At 43.8% G+C, this 25000-nt stretch overlaps 1 protein-coding gene across 1 annotated transcript in view; it reads left to right on the top strand.

Moving 5' to 3' along the window:
* The window catches only part of LOC310874091 (uncharacterized protein), a gene marked incomplete at both ends in the record, with an annotated part of 86301 nt that overhangs the window by 2988 nt on the left and 58313 nt on the right, over positions 1 to 25000 (top strand). Inside the window, 3 exons of the mRNA XM_083786766.1 lie at positions 1672 to 1840; positions 6442 to 6595; positions 6900 to 7025. Coding sequence (XP_083642892.1) covers positions 1672 to 1840; positions 6442 to 6595; positions 6900 to 7025 — 449 coding nt within the window. The remainder of the gene's footprint in view (positions 1 to 1671; positions 1841 to 6441; positions 6596 to 6899; positions 7026 to 25000) is intronic.

Genomic DNA, 25000 nt, shown 5'->3' with positions numbered 1-25000 from the left:
CTATATAAGACTGGACTCATTCCACTAACACACTGTCAGAACATACAATCACCCTGCTCCCTATATAAGACTGGACTCACTCCACTAACACACTGTCAGAACATACAATCACCCTGCTCCCTATAAGACTGGACTCATTCCACTAACACACTGTCAGAACATACATTCACCCTGCTCCCTATAAGACTGGACTCATTCCACTAACACACTGTCAGAACATACAGTCACCCTGCTCCCTATAAGACTGGACTCACTCCACTAACATACTGTCAGAACATACAATCACCCTGCTCCCTATAAGACTGGACTCACTCCACTAACACACTGTCAGAACATACAATCACCCTGCTCCCTATATAAGACTGGACTCACTCCACAAACACACTGTCAGAACATACAATCACCCTGCTCCCTATAAGACTGGACTCACTCCACTAACACACTGTCAGAACATACAATCACCCTGCTCCCTATATAAGACTGGACTCACTCCACAAACACACTGTCAGAACATACAATCACCCTGCTCCCTATAAGACTGGACTCATTACACTAACACACTGTCAGAACATACAATCACCCTGCTCCCTATATAAGACTGGACTCATTCCACTAACACACTGTCAGAACATACAATCACCCTGCTCCCTATATAAGACTGGACTCACTCCACTAACACACTGTCAGAACATACATTCACCCTGCTCCCTATAAGACTGGACTCATTCCACTAACACACTGTCAGAACATACAATCACCCTGCTCCCTATAAGACTGGACTCATTCCACTAACACACTGTCAGAACATACAATCACCCTGCTCCCTATAAGACTGGACTCACTCCACTAACACACTGTCAGAACATACAATCACCCTGCTCCCTATAAGACTGGACTCACTCCACTAACACACTGTCAGAACATACAATCACCCTGCTCCCTATATAAGACTGGACTCATTCCACTAACACACTGTCAGAACATACAGTCACCCTGCTCCCTATAAGACTGGACTCATTCCACTAACACACTGTCAGAACATACAATCACCCTGCTCCCTATAAGACTGGACTCATTCACACTAACACACTGTCAGAACATACAATCACCCTGCTCCCTATAAGACTGGACTCACTCACACTAACACACTGTCAGAACATACAGTCACCCTGCTCCCTATATAAGACTGGACTCATTCCACTAACACACTGTCAGAACATACATTCACCCTGCTCCCTATAAGACTGGACTCATTACACTAACACACTGTCAGAACATACAATCACCCTGCTCCCTATAAGACTGGACTCACTCACACTAACACACTGTCAGAACATACAATCACCCTGCTCCCTATATAAGACTGGACTCATTACACTAACACACTTACTAACATACTTCCTTGTCCCCGTATTCCTGCTTCTCTGTGTTTTCTGATTGGTTCTGCGTTATTGGACTTGTGATTACTCTTCTAAGGTTTGCATTCCTGTTTCCTGTTTTGTTCCTGTTTTTGTACCTTTTGGAAGAGTTCTTTGCTTTTTGGAATTCCCTGAGTTTTGGCTTAATAAATCATTTAATGTGAACATTCCTGCTCTCTGGCCTGCATTTGGGTCCTACCCCCCTGCCTATCGTAACAAATAAAGATTATTATTATTATTATTATCATTTCAGCATTGTGGGCCACTCGGAGCCGTACACCAAGCTGTGCTGCAAAGGCTTCTGCATCGACATCCTGAAGAAACTGTCCAAGACCATCAAGTTCTCCTACGACCTCTACCTGGTCACCAACGGGAAGCACGGCAAGCTGGTCCGAGGGACCTGGAACGGCATGATCGGAGAGGTGAGACCAGGTCCTTTTTTATCTTTTATCTTTTTATCCCACGATTTTGTAACCCATTTTTCACCCCTGTGTCAGTCATCTAATGTGATCCTGGGCTCTACACACCCTCCACCAACCTAGTCCCCATATATGGGGGACAAGGGGAGACCAACCTAGTCCCCATATATGGGGGACAAGGGGAGAGCAACCTAGTCCCCATATATGGGGGACAAGGGGAGAGCAACCTAGTCCCCATATATGGGGGACAAGGGGAGAGCAACCTAGTCCCCATATATGGGGGACAAGGGGAGACCAACCTAGTCCCCATATATGGGGGACAAGGGGAGAGCAACCTAGTCCCCATATATGGGGGACAAGGGGAGAGCAACGGACTTGAACTCATGCTTCCTTCATGCCTGAGTGTCCAAGTTGCTCCTTTACACCTGACAGGGGGGAGTTTCCCTGGTTGGACGTAGCGCGTGGAAGGAACACGTTATTCCAACCAGTTCCTTTCCCCTCCATCAGGCTGGCCAGGGGGAGGCAGTTTAGAGACCAGGATTACTGCATGTTTTTTGTGAGGGTACCTACCCTAGGGGACACGGGGAGAACATGTGAGAGTACCTACCCTAGGGGACACGGGGAGAACATGTGAGGGTACCTACCCTAGGGGACACGGGGAGAACATGTGAGAGTACCTACCCTAGGGGACACGGGGAGAACATGTGAGGGTACCTAGCCTAGGGGACACGGGGAGAACATGTGAGGGTACCTAGCCTAGGGGACACGGGGAGAACATGTGAGGGTACCTACCATAGGGGACACGGGGGAGAACATGTGAGGGTACCTACCCTAGGGGACACGGGGAGAACATGCAAACTCCACACAGAAAGGCCCTTTCGCCAACCCCGCCTTCGGGTATGGGCACTGATGACGCGGAGGAGGAAAGACGCCGACAAATGTCTTCTAAATCCTGACAGTTTTCTGAAAACCCCTATGTCAGTCGTTCTCACAGGGTTAAAACCCTATGTTTCTATGTCAGTCGTTCTCACAGGGTTAAAACCCTATGTTTCTATGTCAGTGGTTCTTTTATTTTTTTATTTAACCTTTATTTAACCAGTAAAAACCACATTGAGACTGAAGTCTCTTTTACAAGTGTGAACTGGCCAGAACAATAGGCAAAATAAGTGACACAACTCTGCCAGTAAACAAAAAATAACAACAAAAAAACAGGACAGACATACAATGCTCATAAATACAGTACCCACTACCAAAGAAGCTAAAAGGGAGAACAGGAACGCGACCAATAAGGACTAAAAGATCTAAGCAACGGGAATTGCTAGTTGACTAAAAAAAGCAAGCAGACAGTTGCTATACGTCAAAGCAGGAGCAGTGTATGGGAAGTGTGCCCATGGCAATCCATTTAAAGCTCACTAGGGGAATCACAGCAGCCAGTTTGAGTCTGGACTGTAGGTCATTCTAAGACCAGGGTCCGAAATAAGCAATGCTTTTTTTCCCAGCCTCAGATTTTGTTGGGGGCACGACATAGCGTAACCAACCATTTGATCTGAGGTTGAGAGAGTTTTGGACAAGTTCAAATTTAGAACCAATGTAACGTGGGAGGTTACCAAGAATGGCTTTATAAATGAGAGTATACCAATGTAGCAACCTGCGAGACGTTAAGGAATACCAACCCACAAGGGCGTACAGAGTACAGTGATGAGTCCTATAGGGGGAATTGGTTATAAACCTCAATGCAGAATGGAACAGGGGGTCAAGTTTGCTCAGAGTTGAGGAACTAGCAAAGCGGTAGACAGTATCTCCATAATCAAGCTGCGACATGAAAAGGCCTGTAACCAGCTTTTTGCGAGAATGCATTAGAAAAGCAGGACTTCATTCTGTAGAAGAAGCTCAGTGTGAACTTAAGCTTTTTTGCCAAGGTGTCAATGTGGTGTTTGAAGTTTAACTTGTTGTCCACAGGGTTCTCACAGGGTTAAAACCCTATGTTTCTATGTCAGTCGTTCTCACAGGGTTAAAACCCTATGTTTCTATGTCAGTCGTTCTCACAGGGTTAAAACCCTACGTTTCTATGTCAGTGGTTCTCACAGGGTTAAAACCTCATGTTTCTATGTCAGTGGTTCTCACAGGGTTAAAACCCTATGTTTCTATGTCAGTGGTTCTCACAGGGTTAAACCCTATGTTTCTATGTCAGTCGTTCTCACAGGGTTAAAACGCTACGTTTCTATGTCAGTGGTTCACACAGGGTTAAAACCCTATGTTTCTATGTCAGTGGTTCTCACAGGGTTAAAACCCTACGTTTCTATGTCAGTGGTTCTCACAGGGTTAAAACCCTATGTTTCTGTGTCAGTCGTTCTCACAGGGTTAAAACTCTACGTTTCTATGTCAGTCGTTCTCACAGGGTTAAAACCCTACGTTTCTATGTCAGTGGTTCTCACAGGGTTAAAACCTCATGTTTCTATGTCAGTGGTTCTCACAGGGTTAAAACCCTATGTTTCTATGTCAGTGGTTCTCACAGGGTTAAACCCTATGTTTCTATGTCAGTGGTTCTCACAGGGTTAAAACCCTATGTTTCTATGTCAGTCGTTCTCACAGGGTTAAAACCCTATGTTTCTATGTCAGTCGTTCTCACAGGGTTAAAACCCTATGTTTGTATGTCAGTCGTTCTCACAGGGTTAAAACCCTCATGTTTCTATGTCAGTGGTTCTCACAGGGTTAAAACCCTATGTTTCTATGTCAGTCGTTCTCACATGGTTAAAACCCTATGTTTCTATATGTCAGTCGTTCTCACAGGGTTAAAACCCTATGTTTATATGTCAGTCGTTCTCACAGGGTTAAAACCCTATGTTTCTATGTCAGTCGTTCTCACAGGGTTAAAACCCTATGTTTCTATGTCAGTCGTTCTCACAGGGTTAAAACCCTATGTTTATATGTCAGTCGTTCTCACAGGGTTAAAACCCTATGTTTCTATGTCAGTCGTTCTCACAGGGTTAAAACCCTATGTTTCTATGTCAGTGGTTCTCACAGGGTTAAAACCCTATGTTTCTATGTCAGTCGTTCTCACAGGTTTAAAACCCTATGTTTCTATGTCAGTCGTTCTCACAGGTTTAAAACCCTATGTTTATATGTCAGTCGTTCTCACAGGTTTAAAACCCTATGTTTATATGTCAGTCGTTCTCACAGGTTTAAAACCCTATGTTTTTATGTCAGTAGTTCTCACAGAAATGATGTCACTGTCGGTACGGTACGGTACGGTACAGTAGAGTACAGTATAATATAAGTGGTCACCAGCAGAGCGTGACAGCCAGGGATGCTTTGATGGCTCCTTAAACTAGGTCACCGGTTTGAAGATATGATACACACACCCATGTGGTGGTCACGCACACACATGCACGCGCACACACAAACACTATGGTGTTCACGCACACACACGCACACACGCACGCACAATATCATATCACATCAAACACAGCTTGCAGGTTTTACCCTGGACAGCATTACCGACTGCATTGGTTTTTCCTATATGGGGTGTGTGTGCGTGTGTGCTTGTGCGTGCGTGCGTGCGTGCGTGTGTGTGTGTGTGTGTGCGTGTGTGTGTGTGTGCGTGCGTGTGGTGGAAAAAAACAACATTTTCCACACATTTTTGAGCATTTCCATGGTCAATGCATGTTTTTGCATTTTCCCTATATTCAGCTATTAGTGTAGATTTTTGTGCTAACACAAACGTGAACGGGAACCCATTTTGGAGTTAGCATCATGTTATGCTTTAGCTATTGAAAAACGGCAGATCTACAAGCTCATAGCTTGTAGGTCTGCTATTTTTGAAAAATCGAAGAACGACTGAAGACATTTTTAGAATCTGATCTCAGGTCAGAATGGGTTAATCAGACCCAGTGTGTGTCCAGTGGAAACCTCGTATGAATCTGATCTCAGGTCAGAATGGGTTAAGGGACGCTATAGACCCTCTGATATGCAGCTTGTGTCCCCCACACGTCTCAATATTTACCGCTGACAATGAAAGGAGAAATTAGGTCAAATGTCCGCCGAATATGACGATAAATATTTAACCAACGAATCACATGAATTCAGTTGTTGTCATGAGGTGATGTATGATGATGTGTAATGATTATTATAGCGCCCCTCACTTCACCTTTTTTTTCTTTTTAAATATCAACAGTCCCTAAGATGACAATCTTTTAATTACACTTCCTGTGAACGAAAAACATAATGACATAGATATGATGAATATTTAATTAACCTTGATTTAATTCACCTGTGTGGTTCCCATAGCTGCAACGTTCCTCCAAACACACACAGTTACTCTGTTTTTAACCCATTCTTTTGCTGTTTTAACTAAAGCATCATGTTATGCTTTAGCTATTGAAAAATAGCAGATCGACAAGCTCATAGCGCGCCACCGAGTGGCGCGCTTACGAGCTTGTAGGTCTGCTATTTTTGAAAAATCGAAGAGCGACTGACATTTTTAGAATCTGATCTCAGGTCAGAATGGGTTAATCAGACCAGTGTGTGTGTCCAGTGGAAACCTCATATGAATCTGATCTCGGGTCAGAATGGCGTTAACGCGTCATACCGCGTCTCTCCACTAGGTGGTGTACCGGCGTGCGGACATGGCCATCGGCTCTCTCACCATCAACGAGGAGCGGTCGGAGATCATCGACTTCTCCGTGCCGTTCGTGGAGACGGGCATCAGCGTCATGGTGGCCCGCAGCAACGGGACGGTGTCGCCCTCCGCCTTCCTCGGTGAGACCCCCCGGGGACCGCACGAAACCGGGTACCGCACGACAATAATACCGTTTGAACCAACCGGGGACCGCACGACAATAATACCCTTTGAACCAACTGGGGACCGCACGACAATAATACCCTTTGAACCAACTGGGGGACCTCCGACCCCGACAAGCACTTTGAATTGTAGGCATCTGCAGAACTTTAAATTTCATCTCTCCCTCTCCCTCTCCCTCTCCCTCTCCCTCTCCCTCTCCCTCTCCCTCTCCCTCTCCCTCTCTCTCTCTCTCCCTTTCTCCCTCTCCCTCTCTCCACCCAGAGCCCTACAGTCCAGCGGTTTGGGTGATGATGTTCGTGATGTGTCTGACCGTTGTGGCGGTCACCGTCTTCGTGTTCGAGTACTGCAGTCCCGTCGGCTACGACCGCAGCCTGCTCAGCGCTAAAGGTACGACCGCAGCCTGCTCAGCGCTAAAGGTACGACCGCAGCCTGCTCAGCGCTAAAGGTACGACCGCAGCCTGGGCGAGAGACATTTACTGACCCACCGCAGCATGGGCGAGAGACATTTACTGACCCACCGCAGCCTGGGCGAGAGACATTTACTGACCCACCGCAGCCTGGGCGAGAGACGTTTGTTGAGTTTTATCGGTGAGAAATCCATCCATCTTCAACCGCTTATCCGTAGTCGCGTCGCGGGGGCAACAGCTCCCGGGGGTCTCCTCCCAGTGGGACGTGGTCCTTGGTCTACCCCGGGGTCTCCTCCCAGTGGGACGTGATCCTTGGTCTGCCCGGGGTCTCCTCCCAGTGGGACGTGATCCTTGGTCTGCCCGGGGTCTCCTCCCAGTGGGACGTGATCCTTGGTCTGCCCGGGGTCTCCTCCCAGTGGGACGTGCGTCGAGGACCTCCCTAGGGAGACGCCGGAGAGGCATCCTAACCAGATGCCCCGAACCATCTAAGCTGGCTCCTTTCCAGGCGCCAGCCGAGTCTCTCTCGTGTGACTGAACTTCTCACCCTATCTCTAAGGGAGATGAACTTCTCACCCTATCTCTAAGGGAGATGAACTTCTCACCCTATCTCTAAGGGAGATGAACTTCTCACCCTATCTCTAAGGGAGATGAACTTCTCACCCTATCTCTAAGGGAGATGAACTTCTCACCCTATCTCTAAGGGAGATGATAGCCACCAATATGAAAATCACATAAACATTAATGTCTGTGTGAAAATCATCCAGATTTAGTGTTCTAGGGTTTTCAAACGTTATCAAGTCAAGGACCCCCAAATGTGGATGTATTTGGCCATGGACCCCCATCTGAAAAAAAAAGGTAAAAGGAAAATTGTACATTATTCCAAAACGTCCATATTTTCAAGATTTCAGCTAAAACAAATCTGATCTACAAGCTCACAAGGGCTGTAAATCGTGATGTGTTGTGAGCTTGTAAATCTGCTATACTTTTGACCAGCTGAAGTACGAAACAGGGTTTCTGTGCTCAAACGGATTGTCATGCTGCACCTTTAGCTAGGGGGACCCCCTGGGGGCCCCTGGAGGACCCCTGGAGCTCCCCAGACCACACTTTGAGATTAGAGGGGGGGGGGGGGGGGTAATCAATCCCATAATGCAACGCTGACAGAGCACGCCAATGACCTGAAAGGTCACTACCCTGCTTTAATTAGCGCCAGTCGCTACGCTAATCGAAGTGGTGATTGATGGCGTCGGTCCCCCGCTAACCCCCCCCCCCCCCCCCTTTGTCGCCCGTGAGCAACAATGGAAGGAAGTAAATACAATGAAATGGCTCTGTTGGCACTGGTGGAAAGGAACAGAGTAGTTTTACTGGTGGAAAGGAACAGATTACAGCTACTGGTGGAAAGGAACAGATTACTTTTACTGGTGGAAAGGAACAGATTACTTTTACTGGTGGAAAGGAACAGAGTAGTTTTACTGGTGGAAAGGAACAGAGTAGTTTTACTGGTGGAAAGGAACAGATTACTTTTACTGGTGGAAAGGAACAGATTACTTTTACTGGTGGAAAGGAACAGATTACTTTTACTGGTGGAAAGGAACAGATTACTTTTACTGGTGGAAAGGAACAGAGTAGTTTTACTGGTGGAAAGGAACAGAGTAGTTTTACTGGTGGAAAGGAACAGATTACTTTTACTGGTGGAAAGGAACAGATTACTTTTACTGGTGGAAAGGAACAGATTACTTTTACTGGTGGAAAGGAACAGAGTAGTTTTACTGGTGGAAAGGAACAGATTACTTTTACTGGTGGAAAGGAACAGATTACTTTTACTGGTGGAAAGGAACAGATTACTTTTACTGGTGGAAAGGAACAGATTACTTTTACTGGTGGAAAGGAACAGATTACTTTTACTGGTGGAAAGGAACAGATTACTTTTACTGGTGGAAAGGAACAGAGTAGTTTTACTGGTGGAAAGGAACAGATTACTTTTACTGGTGGAAAGGAACAGAGTAGTTTTACTGGTGGAAAGGAACAGAGTAGTTTTACTGGTGGAAAGGAACAGATTACTTTTACTGGTGGAAAGGAACAGAGTAGTTTTACTGGTGGAAAGGAACAGATTACAGCTACTGGTGGAAAGGAACAGATTACTTTTACTGGTGGAAAGGAACAGATTACTTTTACTGGTGGAAAGGAACAGAGTAGTTTTACTGGTGGAAAGGAACAGAGTAGTTTTACTGGTGGAAAGGAACAGATTACTTTTACTGGTGGAAAGGAACAGATTACTTTTACTGGTGGAAAGGAACAGAGTAGTTTTACTGGTTCATTCTCTCAGTTCGTTCTACTGAATGTGAAGGTAGCCTACTGGGGGGGGAAGCCACACTGTGTGTATAGGCTCAATATGCCAGTTTGACACATTCAGTAGATCCTGTGATATTTTGTGGCCAAATGTAATTTCTTGGGGTCTAGTCTTTGGACTGAATCTTCATTTAGTTTTAGTCACATTTTAGTCACCTGGAATGTCTTAGTGTTTAGTCTAGTTTTAGCCGACTAAATGTCATAAGATTTTAGTCGACTAAATCTACAGTTGATTTAGTCGACTAAAATGTATTTTGGCGGGTCTTGATGCCGTCGTAATGAGTGTTTTTAGGGGGCACGGTGGCACAGTTGGTAGTGCTGTCGCCTCACAGCTAGAAGGTCCTGGGTTCGATTCCCGCTGGGGGCGCTGTGGGCAATGGCGGCGTGTTCCCTCATCAGTGCCCCTACCCGAGGCGGGGGTTGGCGAAAGGGCCTTTCTGTGTGGAGTTTGCATGTTCTCCCCGTGTCCCCTAGGGTAGGTACCCTCACATGTTCTCCCCGTGTCCCCTAGGGTAGGTACCCTCACATGTTCTCCCCGTGTCCCCTAGGGTAGATACCCTCACATGTTCTCCCCGTGTCCCCTAGGGTAGGTACCCTCACATGTTCTCCCCGTGTCCCCTAGGGTAGGTACCCTCACATGTTCTCCCCGTGTCCCCTAGGGTAGGTACCCTCACATGTTCTCCCCGTGTCCCCTAGGGTAGATACCCTCACATGTTCTCCCCGTGTCCCCTAGGGTAGGTACCCTCACATGTTCTCCCCGTGTCCCCTAGGGTAGGTACCCTCACATGTTCTCCCTGTGTCCCCTAGGGTAGGTACCCTCACATGTTCTCCCCGTGTCCCCTAGGGTAGGTACCCTCACATGTTCTCCCCGTGTCCCCTAGGGTAGGTACCGTCACATGTTCTCCCCGTGTCCCCTAGGGTAGGTACCCTCACATGTTCTCCCCCTGTCCCCTAGGGTAGGTACCCTCACATGTTCTCCCCGTGTCCCCTAGGGTAGGTACCCTCACATGTTCTCCCCGTGTCCCCTAGGGTAGGTACCCTCACATGTTCTCCCCGTGTCCCCTAGGGTAGGTACCCTCACATGTTCTCCCCGTGTCCCCTAGGGTAGGTAGATACCCTCACAAAAACATGCCGTAATCCTCGTCTCTAAAACTACCTCCCCCTGGCCAGCCGGAGCGCCTGATGGAGGGGAAAGGAACTGGTCGGAATAACGTGTCCCTTCCACGCGCTACGTCCGGCCGGGGAAATTCCCCTCTGTCAGGTGAAAAGAAGCAGCTTGGACTCCTCATGTATAGAAGGAAGCATGAGGTCAGTGCGCTGCCCCCCCCCCCCCCCCCAGGTTGGCAGAGGAAGTGTAGCGCCCAGGATTACATTAGATAATTGGCACTGGGTGAAAAAGAAAACTGGGTTACAAAATCGTGGGATAAAAACTTTGGGGAAAAAAAAGAAAAAGAAAATAGGTAGTCGACGGACATGTTTCGTCTTAGATTTAGTCGACGAAAACAACACTGTTACATAACACTCTCTCCCTCTCTCTCTCTCTCTCCCCCCCCCCCCCCCCCAGCTCCGGGCGGGCCCACCTTCACCGTGGGGAAGTCGGTGTGGCTGCTGTGGGGCATCGTGTTCAACAACTCGGTGCCCATCGAGAACCCCAAAGGCACCACCAGCAAGATCATGGTGCTGGTCTGGGCCTTCTTCGCCGTCATCTTCCTGGCCTCCTACACCGCCAACCTGGCCGCCTTCATGATCCAGGAGCAGTACATCGACACGGTGTCTGGGCTGAGCGACAAGAAGGTGAGCTTATAAACTGACCCAGGAGCAGTATACATCGACACGGTGTCTGGGCTGAGCGACAAGAAGGTGAGCTTATAAACTGACCCAGGAGCAGTACACATCGACACGGTGTCTGGGCTGAGCGACAAGAAGGTGAGCTTATAAACTGACCCAGGAGCAGTATACATCGACACGGTGTCTGGGCTGAGCGACAAGAAGGTGAGCTTATAAACTGACCCAGGAGCAGTATACATCGACACCGTGTCTGGGCTGAGCGACAAGAAGGTGAGCGTATAAACTGACCCAGGAGCAGTATACATCGACACGGTGTCTGGGCTGAGCGACAAGAAGGTGAGCTTATAAACTGATCCAGGAGCAGTATACATCGACACCGTGTCTGGGCTGAGCGACAAGAAGGTGAGCTTATAAACTGATCCAGGAGCAGTATACATCGACACCGTGTCTGGGCTGAGCGACAAGAAGGTGAGCTTATAAACTGACCCAGGAGCAGTATACATCGACACGGTGTCTGGGCTGAGCGACAAGAAGGTGAGCTTATAAACTGACCCAGGAGCAGTACATCGACACGGTGTCTGGGCTGAGCGACAAGAAGGTGAGCTTATAAACTGACCCAGGAGCAGTATACATCAACACGGTGTCTGGGCTGAGCGACAAGAAGGTGAGCTTATAAACTGATCCAGGAGCAGTATACATCGACACCGTGTCTGGGCTGAGCGACAAGAAGGTGAGCTTATAAACTGATCCAGGAGCAGTATACATCGACACCGTGTCTGGGCTGAGCGACAAGAAGGTGAGCTTATAAACTGACCCAGGAGCAGTATACATCGACACGGTGTCTGGGCTGAGCGACAAGAAGGTGAGCTTATAAACTGACCCAGGAGCAGTACATCGACACGGTGTCTGGGCTGAGCGACAAGAAGGTGAGCTTATAAACTGACCCAGGAGCAGTACATCGACACCGTGTCTGGGCTGAGCGACAAGAAGGTGAGCTTATAAACTGATCCAGGAGCAGTATACATCGACACCGTGTCTGGGCTGAGCGACAAGAAGGTGAGCTTATAAACTGACCCAGGAGCAGTATACATCGACACGGTGTCTGGGCTGAGCGACAAGAAGGTGAGCTTATAAACTGACCCAGGAGCAGTACATCGACACCGTGTCTGGGCTGAGCGACAAGAAGGTGAGCTTATAAACTGACCCAGGAGCAGTATACATCGACACGGTGTCTGGGCTGAGCGACAAGAAGGTGAGCTTATAAACTGATCCAGGAGCAGTATACATCGACACCGTGTCTGGGCTGAGCGACAAGAAGGTGAGCTTATAAACTGACCCAGGAGCAGTATACATCGACATGGTGTCTGGGCTGAGCGACAAGAAGGTGAGCTTATAAACTGATCCAGGAGCAGTATACATCGACACGGTGTCTGGACTGAGCGACAAGAAGGTGAGCTTATAAACTGACCCAGGAGCAGTATACATCGACACGGTGTCTGGGCTGAGCGACAAGAAGGTGAGCTTATAAACTGATCCAGGAGCAGTATACATCGACATGGTGTCTGGACTGAGCGACAAGAAGGTGAGATGATAATGAGCTAAAGTAAATCCAATTATGTTTGTTTATTCAACTTTCAGCATGATCACAGGTTTTAAAAGACAAGAGGTGTCATTAAAAACACTGAATTATTTTGCCGATCACAAATATAAAACTTCAAATCTAAGTGTGGAACTATAGTGGCCCTATGGAGTGAGTGTGGAACTATAGTGGCCCTCTGGAGTGAGTGTGGAACTATAGTGGCCCTCTGGAGTGAGTGTGGAACTATAGTGGCCCTCTGGAGTGAGTGTGGAACTATAGTGGCCCTCTGGAGTGAGTGTGGAACTATAGTGGCCCTCTGGAGTCTTTTTTTCTCCTCAACACTTAGTCTTGTTTTCTCCTCTCCTCAACAGTTAGTCTTGTTTTCTCCTCTCCTAAACAGTTAGTCTTATTTTCTCCTCTCCTAAACAGTTAGTCTTGTTTTCTCCTCTCCTAAACAGTTAGTCTTGTTTTCTCCTCTCCTAAACAGTTAGTCTTGTTTTTTCCTCTCCTCAACAGTTAGTCTTGTTTTCTCCTCTCCTAAACAGTTAGTCTTGTTTTCTCCTCTCCTCAACAGTTAGTCTTGTTTTCTCCTCTCCTAAACAGTTAGTCTTGTTTTCTCCTCTCCTCAACAGTTAGTCTTGTTTTCTCCTCTCCTCAACAGTTAGTCTTGTTTTCTCCTCAACAGTTAGTCTTGTTTTCTCCTCTCCTAAACAGTTAGTCTTGTTTTCTCCTCTCCTCAACAGTTAGTCTTGTTTTCTCCTCTCCTAAACAGTTAGTCTTGTTTTCTCCTCTCCTCAACAGTTAGTCTTGTTTTCTCCTCTCCTAAACAGTTAGTCTTGTTTTCTCCTCTCCTAAACAGTTAGTCTTGTTTTCTCCTCTCCTCAACAGTTAGTCTTGTTTTCTCCTCTCCTAAACAGTTAGTCTTGTTTTCTCCTCTCCTCAACAGTTAGTCTTGTTTTCTCCTCAACAGTTAGTCTTGTTTTCTCCTCTCCTCAACACTTAGTCTTGTTTTCTCCTCTCCTCAACAGTTAGTCTTGTTTTCTCCTCTCCTCAACACTTAGTCTTGTTTTCTCCTCTCCTCAACAGTTAGTCTTGTTTTCTCCTCTCCTGAAGACTTAGTCTTGTTTTCTCCTCTCCTCAACAGTTAGTCTTGTTTTCTCCTCTCCTCAACAGTTAGTCTTGTTTTCTCCTCTCCTCAACAGTTAGTCTTGTTTTCTCCTCAACAGTTAGTCTTGTTTTCTCCTCTCCTCAACACTTAGTCTTGTTTTCTCCTCTCCTCAACACTTAGTCTTGTTTTCTCCTCTCCTCAACAGTTAGTCTTGTTTTCTCCTCTCCTCAACACTTAGTCTTGTTTTCTCCTCTCCTCAACAGTTAGTCTTGTTTTCTCCTCTCCTCAACAGTTAGTCTTGTTTTCTCCTCTCCTCAACACTTAGTCTTGTTTTCTCCTCTCCTCAACAGTTAGTCTTGTTTTCTCCTCTCCTCAACAGTTAGTCTTGTTTTCTCCTCTCCTGAAGACTTAGTCTTGTTTTCTCCTCTCCTCAACAGTTAGTCTTGTTTTCTCCTCTCCTCAACAGTTAGTCTTGTTTTCTCCTCTCCTCAACAGTTAGTCTTGTTTTCTCCTCTCCTAAACAGTTAGTCTTGTTTTCTCCTCTCCTCAACAGTTAGTCTTGTTTTCTCCTCAACAGTTAGTCTTGTTTTCTCCTCTCCTCAACACTTAGTCTTGTTTTCTCCTCTCCTCAACACTTAGTCTTGTTTTCTCCTCTCCTCAACAGTTAGTCTTGTTTTCTCCTCTCCTCAACACTTAGTCTTGTTTTCTCCTCTCCTCAACAGTTAGTCTTGTTTTCTCCTCTCCTGAAGACTTAGTCTTGTTTTCTCCTCTCCTCAACACTTAGTCTTGTTTTCTCCTCTCCTCAACAGTTAGTCTTGTTTTCTCCTCTCCTCAACAGTTAGTCTTGTTTTCTCCTCAACAGTTAGTCTTGTTTTCTCCTCTCCTAAACAGTTAGTCTTGTTTTCTCCTCTCCTCAACAGTTAGTCTTGTTTTCTCCTCTCCTAAACAGTTAGTCTTGTTTTCTCCTCTCCTCAACAGTTAGGCTTGTTTTCTCCTCTCCTAAACAGTTAGTCTTGTTTTCTCCTCTCCTCAACAGTTAGTCTTGTTTTCTCCTCTCCTCAACAGTTAGTCTTGTTTTCTCCTCTCCTAAACAGTTAGTCTTGTTTTCTCCTCTCCTCAACAGTTAGTCTTGTTTTCTCCTCAACAGTTAGTCTTGTTTTCTCCTCTCCTCAACACTTAGTCTTGTTTTCTCCTCTCCTCAACACTTAGTCTTGTTTTCTCCTCTCCTCAACAGTTAGTCTTGTTTTCTCCTCTCCTCAACACTTAGTCTTGTTTTCTCCTCTCCTCAACAGTTAGTCTTGTTTTCTCCTCAACAGTTAGTCTTGTTTTCTCCTCTCCTCAACACTTAGTCTTGTTTTCTCCTCTCCTCAACACTTAGTCTTGTTTTCTCCTCTCCTCAACAGTTAGTCTTGTTTTCTCCTCTCCTCAACACTTAGTCTTGTTTTCTCCTCTCCTCAACAGTTAGTCTTGTTTTCTCCTCTCCTGAAGACTTAGTCTTGTTTTCTCCTCTCCTCAACAGTTAGTCTTGTTTTCTCCTCTCCTAAACAGTTAGTCTTGTTTTCTCCTCTCCTAAACAGTTAGTCTTGTTTTCTCCTCTCCTCAACAGTTAGTCTTGTTTTCTCCTCTCCTAAACAGTTAGTCTTGTTTTCTCCTCTCCTCAACAGTTAGTCTTGTTTTCTCCTCAACAGTTAGTCTTGTTTTCTCCTCTCCTCAACACTTAGTCTTGTTTTCTCCTCTCCTCAACAGTTAGTCTTGTTTTCTCCTCTCCTCAACACTTAGTCTTGTTTTCTCCTCTCCTCAACAGTTAGTCTTGTTTTCTCCTCTCCTGAAGACTTAGTCTTGTTTTCTCCTCTCCTCAACAGTTAGTCTTGTTTTCTCCTCTCCTCAACAGTTAGTCTTGTTTTCTCCTCTCCTCAACAGTTAGTCTTGTTTTCTCCTCAACAGTTAGTCTTGTTTTCTCCTCTCCTCAACACTTAGTCTTGTTTTCTCCTCTCCTCAACACTTAGTCTTGTTTTCTCCTCTCCTCAACAGTTAGTCTTGTTTTCTCCTCTCCTCAACACTTAGTCTTGTTTTCTCCTCTCCTCAACAGTTAGTCTTGTTTTCTCCTCTCCTCAACAGTTAGTCTTGTTTTCTCCTCTCCTCAACACTTAGTCTTGTTTTCTCCTCTCCTCAACAGTTAGTCTTGTTTTCTCCTCTCCTCAACAGTTAGTCTTGTTTTCTCCTCTCCTGAAGACTTAGTCTTGTTTTCTCCTCTCCTCAACAGTTAGTCTTGTTTTCTCCTCTCCTCAACAGTTAGTCTTGTTTTCTCCTCTCCTCAACAGTTAGTCTTGTTTTCTCCTCTCCTAAACAGTTAGTCTTGTTTTCTCCTCTCCTCAACAGTTAGTCTTGTTTTCTCCTCAACAGTTAGTCTTGTTTTCTCCTCTCCTCAACACTTAGTCTTGTTTTCTCCTCTCCTCAACACTTAGTCTTGTTTTCTCCTCTCCTCAACAGTTAGTCTTGTTTTCTCCTCTCCTCAACACTTAGTCTTGTTTTCTCCTCTCCTCAACAGTTAGTCTTGTTTTCTCCTCTCCTGAAGACTTAGTCTTGTTTTCTCCTCTCCTCAACACTTAGTCTTGTTTTCTCCTCTCCTCAACAGTTAGTCTTGTTTTCTCCTCTCCTCAACAGTTAGTCTTGTTTTCTCCTCAACAGTTAGTCTTGTTTTCTCCTCTCCTAAACAGTTAGTCTTGTTTTCTCCTCTCCTCAACAGTTAGTCTTGTTTTCTCCTCTCCTAAACAGTTAGTCTTGTTTTCTCCTCTCCTCAACAGTTAGGCTTGTTTTCTCCTCTCCTAAACAGTTAGGCTTGTTTTCTCCTCTCCTCAACAGTTAGTCTTGTTTTCTCCTCTCCTCAACAGTTAGTCTTGTTTTCTCCTCTCCTAAACAGTTAGTCTTGTTTTCTCCTCTCCTCAACAGTTAGTCTTGTTTTCTCCTCAACAGTTAGTCTTGTTTTCTCCTCTCCTCAACACTTAGTCTTGTTTTCTCCTCTCCTCAACACTTAGTCTTGTTTTCTCCTCTCCTCAACAGTTAGTCTTGTTTTCTCCTCTCCTCAACACTTAGTCTTGTTTTCTCCTCTCCTCAACAGTTAGTCTTGTTTTCTCCTCAACAGTTAGTCTTGTTTTCTCCTCTCCTCAACACTTAGTCTTGTTTTCTCCTCTCCTCAACACTTAGTCTTGTTTTCTCCTCTCCTCAACAGTTAGTCTTGTTTTCTCCTCTCCTCAACACTTAGTCTTGTTTTCTCCTCTCCTCAACAGTTAGTCTTGTTTTCTCCTCTCCTGAAGACTTAGTCTTGTTTTCTCCTCTCCTCAACAGTTAGTCTTGTTTTCTCCTCTCCTCAACAGTTAGTCTTGTTTTCTCCTCTCCTCAACAGTTAGTCTTGTTTTCTCCTCAACAGTTAGTCTTGTTTTCTCCTCTCCTCAACACTTAGTCTTGTTTTCTCCTCTCCTCAACACTTAGTCTTGTTTTCTCCTCTCCTCAACAGTTAGTCTTGTTTTCTCCTCTCCTCAACACTTAGTCTTGTTTTCTCCTCTCCTCAACAGTTAGTCTTGTTTTCTCCTCTCCTCAACAGTTAGTCTTGTTTTCTCCTCTCCTCAACACTTAGTCTTGTTTTCTCCTCTCCTCAACAGTTAGTCTTGTTTTCTCCTCTCCTCAACAGTTAGTCTTGTTTTCTCCTCTCCTGAAGACTTAGTCTTGTTTTCTCCTCTCCTCAACAGTTAGTCTTGTTTTCTCCTCTCCTCAACAGTTAGTCTTGTTTTCTCCTCTCCTCAACAGTTAGTCTTGTTTTCTCCTCTCCTAAACAGTTAGTCTTGTTTTCTCCTCTCCTCAACAGTTAGTCTTGTTTTCTCCTCAACAGTTAGTCTTGTTTTCTCCTCTCCTCAACACTTAGTCTTGTTTTCTCCTCTCCTCAACACTTAGTCTTGTTTTCTCCTCTCCTCAACAGTTAGTCTTGTTTTCTCCTCTCCTCAACACTTAGTCTTGTTTTCTCCTCTCCTCAACAGTTAGTCTTGTTTTCTCCTCTCCTGAAGACTTAGTCTTGTTTTCTCCTCTCCTCAACACTTAGTCTTGTTTTCTCCTCTCCTCAACAGTTAGTCTTGTTTTCTCCTCTCCTCAACAGTTAGTCTTGTTTTCTCCTCAACAGTTAGTCTTGTTTTCTCCTCTCCTAAACAGTTAGTCTTGTTTTCTCCTCTCCTCAACAGTTAGTCTTGTTTTCTCCTCTCCTAAACAGTTAGTCTTGTTTTCTCCTCTCCTCAACAGTTAGGCTTGTTTTCTCCTCTCCTAAACAGTTAGTCTTGTTTTCTCCTCTCCTCAACAGTTAGTCTTGTTTTCTCCTCTCCTCAACAGTTAGTCTTGTTTTCTCCTCTCCTAAACAGTTAGTCTTGTTTTCTCCTCAACAGTTAGTCTTGTTTTCTCCTCTCCTCAACACTTAGTCTTGTTTTCTCCTCTCCTCAACACTTAGTCTTGTTTTCTCCTCTCCTCAACAGTTAGTCTTGTTTTCTCCTCTCCTCAACACTTAGTCTTGTTTTCTCCTCTCCTCAACAGTTAGTCTTGTTTTCTCCTCTCCTGAAGACTTAGTCTTGTTTTCTCCTCTCCTCAACAGTTAGTCTTGTTTTCTCCTCTCCTCAACAGTTAGTCTTGTTTTCTCCTCTCCTCAACAGTTAGTCTTGTTTTCTCCTCAACAGTTAGTCTTGTTTTCTCCTCTCCTCAACACTTAGTCTTGTTTTCTCCTCTCCTCAACAGTTAGTCTTGTTTTCTCCTCTCCTCAACAGCTAGTCTTGTTTTCTCCTCTCCTCAACAGTTAGTCTTGTTTTCTCCTCTCCTCAACAGTTAGTCTTGTTTTCTCCTCAACAGTTAGTCTTGTTTTCTCCTCTCCTCAACACTTAGTCTTGTTTTCTCCTCTCCTCAACAGTTAGTCTTGTTTTCTCCTCTCCTCAACAGTTAGTCTTGTTTTCTCCTCTCCTGAAGACTTAGTCTTGTTTTCTCCTCTCCTCAACAGTTAGTCTTGTTTTCTCCTCTCCTCAACAGTTAGTCTTGTTTTCTCCTCTCCTCAACAGTTAGTCTTGTTTTCTCCTCTCCTAAACAGTTAGTCTTGTTTTCTCCTCTCCTCAACAGTTAGTCTTGTTTTCTCCTCAACAGTTAGTCTTGTTTTCTCCTCTCCTCAACACTTAGTCTTGTTTTCTCCTCTCCTCAACACTTAGTCTTGTTTTCTCCTCTCCTCAACAGTTAGTCTTGTTTTCTCCTCTCCTCAACAGTTAGTCTTGTTTTCTCCTCTCCTGAAGACTTAGTCTTGTTTTCTCCTCTCCTCAACAGTTAGTCTTGTTTTCTCCTCTCCTGAAGACTTAGTCTTGTTTTCTCCTCTCCTCAACAGTTAGTCTTGTTTTCTCCTCTCCTCAACACTTAGTCTTGTTTTCTCCTCTCCTCAACACTTAGTCTTGTTTTCTCCTCTCCTCAACAGTTAGTCTTGTTTTCTCCTCTCCTCAACACTTAGTCTTGTTTTCTCCTCTCCTCAACAGTTAGTCTTGTTTTCTCCTCTCCTGAAGACTTAGTCTTGTTTTCTCCTCTCCTCAACACTTAGTCTTGTTTTCTCCTCTCCTCAACACTTAGTCTTGTTTTCTCCTCTCCTCATCAGTTAGTCTTGTTTTCTCCTCTCCTAAACAGTTAGTCTTGTTTTCTCCTCTCCTCAACACTTAGTCTTGTTTTCTCCTCTCCTCAACACTTAGTCTTGTTTTCTCCTCTCCTCAACAGTTAGTCTTGTTTTCTCCTCTCCTCAACACTTAGTCTTGTTTTCTCCTCTCCTCAACAGTTAGTCTTGTTTTCTTCTCTCCTCAACAGTTAGTCTTGTTTTCTCCTCAACAGTTAGTCTTGTTTTCTCCTCTCCTCAACAGTTAGTCTTGTTTTCTCCTCTCCTCAACAGTTAGTCTTGTTTTCTCCTCTCCTGAAGACTTAGTCTTGTTCTCTCCTCTCCTCAACAGTTAGTCTTGTTTTCTCCTCTCCTAAACAGTTAGTCTTGTTTTCTCCTCTCCTCAACAGTTAGTCTTGTTTTCTCCTCAACAGTTAGTCTTGTTTTCTCCTCTCCTCAACACTTAGTCTTGTTTTCTCCTCTCCTCAACAGTTAGTCTTGTTTTCTCCTCTCCTGAAGACTTAGTCTTGTTTTCTCCTCTCCTCAACAGTTAGTCTTGTTTTCTCCTCTCCTCAACAGTTAGTCTTGTTTTCTCCTCAACAGTTAGTCTTGTTTTCTCCTCTCCTCAACACTTAGTCTTGTTTTCTCCTCTCCTCAACAGTTAGTCTTGTTTTCTCCTCTCCTCAACAGTTAGTCTTGTTTTCTCCTCTCCTCAACAGTTAGTCTTGTTCTCTCCTCTCCTCAACAGTTAGTCTTGTTTTCTCCTCTCCTAAACAGTTAGTCTTGTTTTATCCTCTCCTCAACAGTTAGTCTTGTTTTCTCCTCAACAGTTAGTCTTGTTTTCTCCTCTCCTCAACACTTAGTCTTGTTTTCTCCTCTCCTCAACACTTAGTCTTGTTTTCTCCTCTCCTAAACAGTCAGTCTTGTTTTCTCCTCTCCTGAACAGTTAGTCTTGTTTTCTCCTCTCCTGAACAGTTAGTCTTGTTTTCTCCTCTCCTCAACAGTTAGTCTTGTTTTCTCCTCTCCTCAACAGTTAGTCTTGTTTTCTCCTCCTGAACACTTAGTCTTGTTTTCTCCTCTCCTCAACAGTTAGTCTTGTTTTCTCCTCTCCTCAACACTTAGTCTTGTTTTCTCCTCCTCAACACTTAGTCTTGTTTTCTCCTCTCCTCAACAGTTAGTCTTGTTTTCTCCTCTCCTGAACAGTTAGTCTTGTTTTCTCCTCTCCTCAACAGTTAGTCTTGTTTTCTCCTCTCCTAAACAGTTAGTCTTGTTTTCTCCTCCTCAACAGTTAGTCTTGTTTTCTCCTCTCCTAAACAGTTAGTCTTGTTTTCTCCTCTCCTGAACAGTTAGTCTTGTTTTCTCCTCTCCTAAACAGTTAGTCTTGTTTTCTCCTCTCCTAAACAGTTAGTCTTGTTTTCTCCTCTCCTGAACAGTTAGTCTTGTTTTCTCCTCTCCTCAACAGTTAGTCTTGTTTTCTCCTCTCCTAAACAGTTAGTCTTGTTTTCTCCTCCTCAACAGTTAGTCTTGTTTTCTCCTCTCCTAAACAGTTAGTCTTGTTTTCTCCTCTCCTAAACAGTTAGTCTTGTTTTCTCCTCTCCTCAACAGTTAGTCTTGTTTTCTCCTCTCCTAAACAGTTAGTCTTGTTTTCTCCTCTCCTGAACAGTTAGGCTTGTTTTCTCCTCTCCTGAACAGTTAGGCTTGTTTTCTCCTCTCCTCAACAGTTAGTCTTGTTTTCTCCTCTCCTAAACAGTTAGTCTTGTTTTCTCCTCTCCTAAACAGTTAGTCTTGTTTCCTCCTCTCCTGAACAGTTAGTCTTGTTTTCTCCTCTCCTCAACAGTTAGTCTTGTTTTCTCCTCTCCTCAACAGTTAGTCTTGTTTTCTCCTCTCCTCAACAGTTAGTCTTGTTTTCTCCTCTCCTCAACAGTTAGTCTTGTTTTCTCCTCTCCTGAACAGTTAGTCTTGTTTTCTCCTCTCCTCAACAGTTAGTCTTGTTTTCTCCTCTCCTGAACAGTTAGTCTTGTTTTCTCCTCTCCTCAACAGTTAGTCTTGTTTTCTCCTCTCCTCAACAGTTAGTCTTGTTTTCTCCTCTCCTGAACACTTAGTCTTGTTTTCTCCTCTCCTCAACAGTTAGTCTTGTTTTCTCCTCTCCTCAACACTTAGTCTTGTTTTCTCCTCTCCTCAACAGTTAGTCTCTCCTCTCCTCAACACTTAGTCTTGTTTTCTCCTCTCCTCAACAGTTAGTCTTGTTTTCTCCTCTCCTAAACAGTTAGTCTTGTTTTCTCCTCTCCTGAACACTTAGTCTTGTTTTCTCCTCTCCTCAACAGTTAGTCTTGTTTTCTCCTCTCCTGAACACTTAGTCTTGTTTTCTCCTCTCCTCAACAGTCAGTCTTGTTTTCTCCTCTCCTCAACAGTTAGTCTTGTTTTCTCCTCTCCTCAACACTTAGTCTTGTTTTCTCCTCTCCTAAACAGTCAGTCTTGTTTTCTCCTCTCCTAAACAGTTAGTCTTGTTTCCTCCTCTCCTAAACAGTTAGTCTTGTTTCCTCCTCTCCTAAACAGTTAGTCTTGTTTCCTCCTCTCCTAAACAGTTAGTCTTGTTTTCTCCTCTCCTCAACAGTTAGTCTTGTTTTCTCCTCTCCTAAACAGTTAGTCTTGTTTTCTCCTCTCCTCAACAGTTAGTCTTGTTTTCTCCTCTCCTCAACAGTTAGTCTTGTTTTCTCCTCTCCTAAACAGTTAGTCTTGCTGCCATGACTGTCTCTGTATCAAAAAGAGTCATATTTGTTAGTTACAGTACTTAGTTACAGTACTTAGTTACAGTACTTAGTTACAGTACTTAGTTACAGTACTTAGTTACTTGACAGCGGTGCCGTGGATCCTCGCACCCCAGGCTGCTCCTCTGTCTCAGAGCGCTGAGCGCTCAGCGGACAAATGTCAGACCGCGTTCGCTGGATTCGGAAATCGTTGGAGTCGCTGCGCCCGAAAATGCCGTCGCTCGATCTTCTGCTCACGCACGCACGCACGCACGCACGCACACACGCACGCACACAGGCACACACGCACGCACACACGCACGCACGCACACACGCACACACGCACGCACGCACGCACGCACACACGCACGCACGCACACACACACACAGAGGATACAGCCACCAACGCAACAGAGCCTAAAAGCTTAATCACGCTCTCGTGCATGCACGTTTGTTCACCCTATACTCACACACGTGCACTAACAGGATACAGTCACCAATACACACACGCACGCACACACGCACACACACACACACACACACACACACACACACACACACACACACACACACGCGCATACACAGAGGATACAGCCACACCAACGCAACAGAGCCTAAAAGCTTGTGGGAAGCTTATAATGCCGGGTTTATCAGACCACGTCCAGATTTACTGGAGATAAATCCATACAGTAGCTTTGTAGAGCTTGTAGATCGGCTATATTTCTATAATATAGATAAATCTATACAGTAGCTTTGTAGAGCTTGTAGATCGGCTATATTTCTATAATATAGATAAATCTATACAGTAGCTTTGTAGAGCTTGTAGATCGGCTATATTTCTATAATATAGATAAATCTATACAGTAGCTTTGTAGAGCTTGTAGATCGGCTATATTTCTATAATATAGATAAATCTATACAGTAGCTTTGTAGAGCTTGTAGATCGGCTATATTTCTATAATATAGATAAATCTATACAGTATAGCTTTGTAGAGCTTGTAGATCGGCTATATTTCTATAATATATATAAATCTATACAGTATAGCTTTGTAGAGCTTGTAGATCGGCTATATTTCTATAATATAGATAAATCCATACAGTATAGCTTTGTAGAGCTTGTAGATCGGCTATATTTCTATAATATAGATAAATCTATACAGTAGCTTTGTAGAGCTTGTAGATCGGCTGTATTTCTATAATATAGATAAATCTATACAGTAGCTTTGTAGAGCTTGTAGATCGGCTGTATTTCTATAATATAGATAAATCTATACAGTAGCTTTGTAGAGCTTGTAGATCGGCTATATTTCTATAATATAGATAAATCCATACAGTAGCTTTGTAGAGCTTGTAGATCGGCTATATTTCTATAATATAGATAAATCCATACAGTAGCTTTGTAGAGCTTGTAGATCGGCTATATTTCTATAATATAGATAAATCTATACAGTAGCTTTGTAGAGCTTGTAGATCGGCTGTATTTCTATAATATAGATAAATCTATACAGTAGCTTTGTAGAGCTTGTAGATCGGCTATATTTCTATAATATAGATAAATCTATACAGTAGCTTTGTAGAGCTTGTAGATCGGCTATATTTCTATAATATAGATAAATCCATACAGTAGCTTTGTAGAGCTTGTAGATCGGCTATATTTCTATAATATAGATAAATCTATACAGTAGCTTTGTAGAGCTTGTAGATCGGCTGTATTTCTATAATATAGATAAATCCATACAGTAGCTTTGTAGAGCTTGTAGATCGGCTGTATTTCTATAATATATATAAATCCATACAGTAGCTTTTGTAGAGCTTGTAGATCGGCTATATTTCTATAATATAGATAAATCTATACAGTAGCTTTGTAGAGCTTGTAGATCGGCTATATTTCTATAATATAGATAAATCTATACAGTAGCTTTGTAGAGCTTGTAGATCGGCTATATTTCTATAATATAGATAAATCTATACAGTAGCTTTGTAGAGCTTGTAGATCGGCTGTATTTCTATAATATAGATAAATCTATACAGTAGCTTTGTAGAGCTTGTAGATCGGCTATATTTCTATAATATAGATAAATCTATACAGTAGCTTTGTAGAGCTTGTAGATCGGCTGTATTTCTATAATATAGATAAATCTATACAGTAGCTTTGTAGAGCTTGTAGATCGGCTATATTTCTATAATATAGATAAATCTATACAGTAGCTTTGTAGAGCTTGTAGATCGGCTATATTTCTATAATATAGATAAATCTATACAGTAGCTTTGTAGAGCTTGTAGATCGGCTATATTTCTATAATATAGATAAATCTATACAGTAGCTTTGTAGAGCTTGTAGATCGGCTATATTTCTATAATATAGATAAATCCATACAGTATAGCTTTGTAGAGCTTGTAGATCGGCTATATTTCTATAATATAGATAAATCTATACAGTAGCTTTGTAGAGCTTGTAGATCGGCTATATTTCTATAATATAGATAAATCTATACAGTAGCTTTGTAGAGCTTGTAGATCGGCTATATTTCTATAATATAGATAAATCTATACAGTAGCTTTGTAGAGCTTGTAGATCGGCTATATTTCTATAATATAGATAAATCCATACAGTAGCTTTGTAGAGCTTGTAGATCGGCTATATTTCTATAATATAGATGAATCTATACAGTAGCTTTGTAGAGCTTGTAGATCGGCTGTATTTCTATAATATAGATAAATCTATACAGTAGCTTTG

The sequence above is a fragment of the Protomyctophum parallelum genome, assembly GCF_964188405.1.
Source record: "Protomyctophum parallelum genome assembly, chromosome: 17".
NCBI classification, from domain to species: Eukaryota; Metazoa; Chordata; class Actinopteri; order Myctophiformes; family Myctophidae; genus Protomyctophum; species Protomyctophum parallelum.
This window is presented reverse-complemented; position numbering and strand designations above follow the sequence as displayed.